This window comes from Phalaenopsis equestris, unplaced genomic scaffold (assembly GCF_001263595.1).
Source record: "Phalaenopsis equestris unplaced genomic scaffold, ASM126359v1 Scaffold000606, whole genome shotgun sequence".
Taxonomy (NCBI): domain Eukaryota; kingdom Viridiplantae; phylum Streptophyta; class Magnoliopsida; order Asparagales; family Orchidaceae; genus Phalaenopsis; species Phalaenopsis equestris.
The window spans coordinates 1,151,732-1,160,992 of record NW_018165046.1 but is presented as its reverse complement, the minus strand read 5'-3'; the positions used below and the strand labels follow the sequence as shown (position 1 = coordinate 1,160,992).

At 34.2% G+C, this 9,261-nt stretch overlaps 1 protein-coding gene across 1 annotated transcript; it reads right to left on the bottom strand.

The window, feature by feature from the left end:
* Positions 1–1,208: 1,208 nt before the first annotated feature.
* On the bottom strand, positions 1,209–1,863 carry LOC110029840 (protein transport protein Sec61 subunit gamma-1). The gene is made up of 2 exons (XM_020732300.1): positions 1,679–1,863; positions 1,209–1,545 (listed from the first exon to the last, which is right to left on the bottom strand). The coding sequence occupies exons 1-2, from the start codon at positions 1,770–1,772 to the stop codon at positions 1,430–1,432; spliced, it is 210 nt and encodes a 69-aa protein (XP_020587959.1). The 5' UTR covers positions 1,773–1,863; the 3' UTR covers positions 1,209–1,429.
* Between the last annotated feature and the right edge of the window lie 7,398 nt (positions 1,864–9,261).

Sequence of the window (9,261 nt, the reverse complement as noted above, 5' to 3'; positions counted from 1 at the left end):
GCTCGTTGTTCGTGTATACCATAATGAGCACAATGGTGGTTTGACAAACATGTCAACCAGAATAATTTCAAAAATATTTATCACCATAGAAAGGACAAATGGTATGTTTGGTTCAATATTATTTCAATAATATTATTATTTAGATAAAAATATCAAATAACAATGTTATCCTCCAAATATAATGTGTCTGGTTTAATATCATCCTACTCACAAAAATAAAATGCAATTTACAAAAATTAATAGTAGTTAAAATCATTATTTTTTCTTCCTTATTAAAACCATTGAGATTGGGTAATATTTACAGCATCCACTTTGGCCACTACTAAAATTACCACAACCTTAACAACAAATATTGTGCAAAATATTTCAATGTAAGAGATAAAATCAAACCAAATACTTTTTACCATAGATAACATAACAAAGATCGCAAAAAGCATTGAAACAAACAAATCCCAAGTAAAAATAGGTAAGAATGTCCCACCATTATTTCACATATTAATTCCTCTCCCAAATAAAAGTGTTTTAACATGAACATTTCACAAAACAATAGAGTGTCAAATGTGTAATGGCTCTGAGAAGTTATGTGATCCCATAATGGATAGCACAATAACAAAACCAACATGAATAACAACTTGCAATACCCTCAAATTTGGCACTCAAGACTAAACCTCTGCTTAATATCAAAAGAAGAGGTGCATGCTAATTTAATTGGAAAATTTCGATTCAGTCAATTCAAATCATTTAGGGCTTGATTCGAGCAATTTTCTAATCATAAGCTCAATGTGGTGCATCAAATCTATTGCAAGGACTAGCACAATATTCTAGCTTGTTGGACCTTGATTCAATTGAACTAAATAATCAAATACTAGTTCAATTCTTTCAAATTGCCTAAAGAAGCATAGTCTACGCCAAAATTAATGCTTGGTCAAGAGCAGATTATCACAATCCAAACCATTCTATGTATTGATTTCCCAACAAATATTTTGAAGAAATGTATGTCATGCACTGAAGCCCAAAATACAGGAATGACTCAAGGTGATAAAAAGCATAGTAATCATCAACAACAACTGCGCCAATCTCATGGCTATTGAATCACACAGCCGCACGATATGACAAAAAAGCCAAGCAATCAACAACAGTAAAAGCTACTTGCTTCGACCATAATCACGATCAGAGAAGATGCGGGTTTTCTGAATTGGAGGATTTGCTAATGTAGAAAAGAGATGCTTATGATCTCATCAAACCGTTTCATACAGCAACAATCAGCATAAAGAGAATCAAAGAGCTCATAATAGGGAAAACAAGACAATAATTAATATCGATCTTATGCTGAAATCAAATTATCCCGTCAACGATACAAGATCTATAAAGAAAAAAAACTAGCTTCAAACATTGAAGAACCTTCATCCAAGTCTGTACCAGTGAATACCTAGGTTGCACCGACGATGATGTTGTTGATCGGTATGAATATAAGCTTAACAAAGAAGCCGACAAATCCCATCACCACAAATCCAATCGCAGTCCGCACAGCTACCTTAGTGAATTCTGCATTCCAGATCCATCAACTTCCATAAAAATAGATCAAATTAAGCGGAAAATAGTAGCGAAGGAACGAATGGATGCGCGGCTCCGGTAACAAAAACTACAACTCATGCAAGAAGGCTTGATCGGAGCTCACCTTTCCGGTCCGGTTTATGGCATCGCTTGACGAGTCGGACGCTGTCCTTCGCGAATTCCCGGAGGGGATCGACCACCGAATCTAGGGCATCCATGTTGAGCAGAAGCTGAAAGATCTCAAAAGATCTTACGTTTCGTTGGTAAACAGCTAAAGACTTCGAACGTTACGCCGGATCCGCATTTTATAGGCGCCCCAGATTTTCGGATATGTAAAAATGAATATGGTGAAAAACCAGTTTTATATATGTTTTTAAAAAAAAATTTTATTATTGATGTTTTTAACGTCCATCATGCTTTTATATATTTAGTTCTCAAAATTAAGTTATAAATATTAAAATATCTATAAATATATATATCAAATACACATCCTCAAACGAAAAAAAATATATATATGATATTGTGACAAAATTTTAATTTTAATGTTCATATATTTATTTAAGAATTTAATAGTAAAAAAACTTAATTAAATTTCTACTAATATATTTTTAAAATTTGAGTCAATGATGTTTATACTCGTTTTGTTTAGAATTAATAATATTTAGCGTTTGGGATTGTTGCAGTTTTTTGTAGATGTTGTTGTAAAACTTTTGTGAGGAAAATAACTTTTTAGAAAATTAATGTGAAAATTATGATTTTTTCATTTAAAAAAGTATATAGTAACTTAATCACTTCAACTAATTTAGTTGCCAAAATTACCTTTTCGTTGTATAAATTTTATAAATGCAGTAAAAATGCAGTTCCTCAATTTGAGTTATGATAGCAAACTATAATACAACATTTCAAGAAAACTGTCAAAAATAGACTTTTAGAGTCTGTTTGGGACAGTTGTTGCTTATCAGCTTATCAGTCGTAATTTAACTATCACAGGAAGCTACTACTGAGAAGCTGACTAGTTGTTTGTTTTAGCTGTTTAAAAACAATTGTGTGGCAGCAGCTTTTGGACAAATCATCATTTTGTCAATGTTTAGTAATGTTGTTCATAATAGAATTGTTAAAATTACAATTAATATAATAATGATCTTTCTCCCAATAATTTCTCATTATATGCCCCATAGGGTATCGATAATTATTCACGATATATTTTCGCAGTAATTATATGAGGTTGTCTATTTCAATGAATCACTTCATAGATTATGTGTGTGATTGAAAAATATGTTTTTCTTGTCCTAAGAGTGTCCTGAATATTATTAGTCTTGAATTCAGTAACAAAGGATGAAATTATACATATGCTTCTTAACAACGAGCATAAACATGATGGCAAATATGATATGTTGCCCTTTCTCCCAATATTTCCTCATTATATGCCCCAAGAGGTATCAGTAACTATGCATGATATACTTTCACGGTTAAATTTTATAGTTATCTATTTCCCTACCTCAATTTAGAGAGTGTGTATGATTGAAAAATATGTTTTTCTTGTCATAAGAATGTTCAAGTGGTATCACTACTGAATTTCAGTAACAAAACATGAAATTTCATGTATGTTTCCTAACAATGAGCATAAAAATGATGGCAAAAATGATATGTTGTCTTTTCTTAGAATAATTTCTCACTATATGCCCAAGGGGTATCAGTAGCTATGCATGATATGCTTTCACAGTAATTGTTTGAGGCTATCGATTTCCCTACCTCGCTTCAGAATGTGTGTGGTTGAAAAATATGTTTTTCTTGTCCTAAGAGCGCTTAAAGTGGTATTAGTTCTGAATTTCAGTAATAAAGCATGAAATTCTACATATGTTTCTTAGCAGTGAGCATAAACGTGATGGCAAAGATGATACGCTAACATTTCTACCAATATTTTCTCATTATATGCTCCAAAAGGCATCAGTACCTATGTTTTATATGGTTTCACAGTCATATTTTGAGGCTATCTATTTCCCTGCCTCACTTCAGAGTGTGTATGTGATTAAAAAATATGTTTTCTTGTCAAAAGAATGCTCCAAGTGATATTCCTACTGAATTTCAGTAACAAAGTATGAAATTCTACATATTTTTCCTAGCAGTGAGAATAAAAATGACGACAAAGATGATACATTGTCCTTTCTTACTATAATTTCTCATTATATGTCTAAGGGATATCAGTAGCTACATGATATGCTTTCACAATAATTGTCTAAGACTATATGTTTTTTTGCCTCACTTCAAAGTGTGTGTGATTAAAAAACATGTTTTTTCTAGTCATAAGAATGCTTAAATTGGTATTACTACTGGATTTCATTAAAAAACATGAAATTCTACATATGTTTTCTAGCAACGTGCATAAAAATGATGGAAAAGATGAAATGTTACCATTTTTCTCGATAATTTCTTATTATTTGCCCCATAAGGTATCAGTAATTGTTTGAGGCTATCTATTTCACTTCCTCACTTCATAGATTGTGTGTGTGATTGAAAAATATGCTTTTGTAAGCATAAGTTTTGCAAAACACGAGCACGAAAGAAGAAAATTACAGAAAAATCCACAACATCAAACTAGAGCACCATCACCAGATAGAAGCAACAAACCAAAAAAACACAGCCAAATCCATGAGAAATGAAAATGTCTCAAAAAAATATAGGGAGAGGGGATACCGGAAGGAGATGGTGTCCGACAAGATGAGTTAGGGCGGGGGAAGCTAAAGCTCAGCGAGAAAAGAAAGTGCAGAAGACAAACACGCAGTCAGAACGAGCGACACCAGGTAAAAAATACAAGAATAAACATGGGTCGCAGGATCAACCCTGCGGCCTGTGTTTTGCTAAACAGTGTGGCCGTCGTGATCCAAATTGCGCCCCAAACGACAGAAATGCACGACAGCCCACCACACAACGCAAAAAACAATGTTAAAACTTTTTTTATTTATTAAATTAAATTCAATCAACTAGAAAATAAAAACACAACTAAAATATGCATTGAATCATAAAAAAAACTTATTTGAGTTATAATTAGAGAAAGTTTACTGTATATGGCCCATAATTCTTATCATTAATCTAATAAGCACTTTGCATATATTCTCATATAAATATGTTTGAAAGTTCATTTTAGGCCAAAATGATATTATTTTTATTATGGAATATTTATTTGAAATTAGAAGTGACTGGACTTTATTTGAACTAATTCATAATCAAAACTCAATATGGATCTAATTCGTACATACTTGAACATTGTTTAGGTAAGGTTAAACTTAGTTATCAAGTACAACTAATGAATTGTGATGATCTTTAATGAATTTAACTTAGGGTTTGTTTCTAAGCAGTTGTAGTTTATTTAAAAGCTGTTGCATAACAGTTGTAATAGAAAGTTGTTGCGTAGAAGCATTTACGAAGAAACTGGATGTTTGTTTGTTTTTTTTAGTTTTAAAACATTTGTGTTACAGTTTTTTCTGAATAAATGACATTTACGTCACTGTACTATTGTGTTGTTTATAATAGAATTGATCTTGTCATTACATTCCATACATGAAAGCCAATTTTTAATTATAACATTACAAAAAAAATAGACACCTCATTAAACAGTGAGTAACACGATAATCAAAACTTAAAAATAAACTATTAAAACAATAATTAATAATATAATAATTTTATTTTTGAAATGTAGTTGGTGTGTGTCACAAGATAAGTCGCCATCTACGAAAACTCTACGCGTATGATCACTCTCGGCGGTGAAATCCTCCAACTCATCCACCCATCTAATGAAGTCACAGTTGTTTGTTCTTCCAGTTTTTTGTTATTCTCCCTAGACACTTATAAAATTATCTCCCGCAGTTATGTGGTTGTGCAAAGTAGGTAGGGAACATTGTAGTCCAGAATAGTAGACTAGGAGTACAATGCTCTGGATGTACCTGAAATCCTGGAGCTAATCTTTCCCGAATACTCAGAAACACAAAGCAAATGCCCATAGATGTGACGTTAACAAAAATTAATAATCGAAGTAATCAATTAAAGTTCTATGAAGTTGCGAGGTCTCTGAGAACTCAGTATATAAACTAATGAATCTATCACTAAAAAAAGGTTCTTTGTTGCGTTTGGCCCACATAATATTGAGCATGTGTGTGTTGGACGTGTATATCACCAAAAAATGTCGTTTAGAAGAACCTTAAAACATAGCACTGAAAAAGGAGAGAAACTATATTGTCTTCATTTGGGATTTCAGATACGACAAGAACCACTAACAATATATAGGTGATCCAGAAGAACCTTTAAGCTCGAATGTCTCATCATAGATCTCCAAAACCAACAAAAAAATACAATATTTAGCATGATTGTCTCGTTTGTGATAATATGTAGAGGGTTATTGTTAACACATTTCGTGAAGTCATTCTAGATGAGTCATGAAGTTTATGATTCCTATATAGTTCCTCTAAGAGATTGATGAATGTGGATTGTGTCATACAGAACATATTATTGCATACTATTGAATGATTTCTAAGCAACTTCCCAACCCACTTGTCATCAATATATGAAGATGTCATGTAAGGAGAGTGTGTTATATTTGAGTTATAATACTCATAGATTAAATACACTGCAGTTTCAACTCTTTCTATGTTTTTATATATTTGCATCAATGTATCTTACACATAAGAATCACTGATTTAACTAAAATCGTATAATTATACAAACAAACAACACATGTAGATAAAATTGGAGAAATAAGTACAAAACATAACGATGAAAATTAAATATGCAAATAAGCATTAACAATGTCTCAATGAAAAAATAAAAATTCAAAGCAGCATAAACAGTGGCACATCAAAAAGAAAATATAAAATGCTCAACTAGAATAAAATGAAACTCAAGTGTCCCTCAAGTTTCACTGTTCACGTGAAAATAATGTAAATAATGCACCGTAAGGTCAGGGGTTCTCGCATAAAAAAATATCTTTGGAATGCGTTTTTAAGCAACTTCATCGAGAACAAATACGATGACACGCCCTCATAAATTTATGGAGTTGTCTCCATAATTTACATAACCTGCTTTGTGGATTTTGCTTGTGATGAGCTAGTGTCACTAGTGCATGAAACCAAAAACTATGAAATTCGGCTTCAAATAAAAGAAACATCTTCTTTTTTCTTTTTCTCAACCTTAGGATGCTTTGATCAACTGGTGGATTAAACTTCATTGAAGTTCAGGTTAGGGCCTTCATTGGAATCATTTGTTTGTTTAACATCCAAGTTTTCAACAATGCCACCAAACCCTACATCACTAGGGGCACATGCATTATTGTTCATTGCCACGACACCACAAGACATACGGTCTAACTTCTCTTCCAGCTCATAATCGATGCCGCTGTATTTAAATTTTTTCACAGGCGACACCACCTACAAAGTCATAGGATATGTTGATGCATATGAAAAAATTGAAAATTTCATAAAATACATTGGATGTTTCATAAATGCTCACCTCCAATATCTCAATTCATCATTCCTCAAAAGCATCAATTTTTCGCTTTATTGGATCCCAACCTAAGTCCGTGGATCTCACTTTCATTCTTTTCAAAATTTTCAATAATTTTTTTGTTGATGCCATTTATTTTTTAATTGCATCATATTGTACTCCCTGCTTGTACTTTCGATGAGTTTTTTAATAATATTTTGTCTGCCCTCATTGTTGAAATAGGTCATTACCCTAATTCCTAATTCAAACTCCTTATAGCAAATGTTGTAAAATATGTTTTTTGTATATTTATCCCACATAACAGATGAACCAGCTTCTTTTGTCTTAGCTATTATATCACTATTATAAAAATAACTAATCAACATAAATAATTGTCATAAAAATATTTACCATAACTCAAAGAGAAATAGTAATGTCATAATATCATCACCACCTTAAACCCTAAATAACATGCACACCACCTCCACGCCACACACCACAAACATCTACACCACACTACCACTCAACAACACCAACTCCATACCACACACCGACACATCCACACACGTAACACACTACCATCACCACGGCACAAACCACCACATCCACACCACCCCCTTGACAACGCCACCTCCATGCTACACAATGTTGCATCCACACACGTGACACCACCACCTTTACAACACACACCATCACATCCACACCACACCAAACCGCACCATCACTCTACAACACTACCTCCATACCACACACTGACACATCACCACCTCCATATCGCACGCCACCACATTCACACCACACCACCAATTTACAACATCGCCTCCATACCACACACCGCCACATCAACACCGACACATCACCACCTCCACAACACACACCACCACATCCACACCACACCACCTCCATACCGCACACCACCGATATAACAACACCTTCATACAACACACTAACTCGTCCATGCACACACATCACCACCTCCACAACACACACCACCACCCTACAACAACACCTTCACGCCACACACCAACTTGTCTACGCGCACACATCACCTAATCCACAACACACACCACCACACCACACTACACAACCACCCTACAACCCCACCTCCATACTACACACTGACACATCCGCATCGACACATCACCACATCTACAACAAACACCACCACATCAACACCACACCACCACCCTACAACACCACACACCATCACATCCACACTGACACATCCCAATCCATCATTTTGGGAAACCACCACTGTCAACACCGCCACTAAAAAGGGCAGCATAGCATTACAACATAACCTGTATTTTAATTAATTCTTCATGCAATCACCACGACCATAAAAATTTGGGCAACAACCAACATCACATCATAGCCATCCAAATCCATCAATCTAACAACGAACATGGAAGAAAAACAATCAAATTGAGAGTATAATAGTGATCCCAATAAAATTGTAAAATCCAACAACACAAACCAGCCCTCTAAATCCAATGGAACAAACAAACTAGATAAAGCACATTGAACCAAAATCTCAAATTCCAACATCACCAGCACAGATAACCCAGGGAAATCCTAAATTCTAACATCATAGCACAAGAAACCAAAAATATTACAGTATAGCAAATAACAAAAAAAATTTAAACCATAAATCAAAATGCCTCAATAAAAGGTAGTAGAGAATACTATGGGGACAACACAAAGCCAATGATTCAAACCTAGCCGAAGAATAGCGGGTGAGTGATAGGTATCGAGAAAGGCAAGCTCACCACAACAACCACCAACCAATGATCTAAACTACACCGAAGAACAGAGGGGAGAGGGAGAGGAGAAAAGAAAGGAACTAAACATTAGCCACATATTGAAGAGAATCAATAGATCCTATGTGAGTTTAGGGCAAAAATTGTGAGAGAAGAAAGAGGGGAAATCGGCTCGAGAGAGGAAACAACAACAATCGGGAGAGATTTGACGGTAGGGCTGCAAACATAATCTTGAAGAAACACGGGTCATGGGATCGAACCTGTGGTTCGAATTTCAAATGACTTTCCCACACGCCGCACCACGACATATATGTCGTGCCGAATGGACACTCATTCAGACATACCATCATGCTTATAAATATTCTATCACCAGATAACTAAATAATGATATTACTTCGAATTTTATATTAAATTGAAGCAAGTGAATTGTACTTAGAATGATTAGAAAAATAAAATTATATATATAACTTCTCTT

Coding starts and splice junctions, on each gene's coding strand:
- LOC110029840 (XM_020732300.1), bottom strand. CDS start 1,772: ATGGATGCCCTAGATTCGGTGGTCGATCCCCTCCGGGAATTCGCGAAG. Junction 1,546..1,678: donor CCATAAACCGGACCGGAAAG/GTGAGCTCCGAT, acceptor TCTGGAATGCAG/AATTCACTAAGGTAGCTGTG.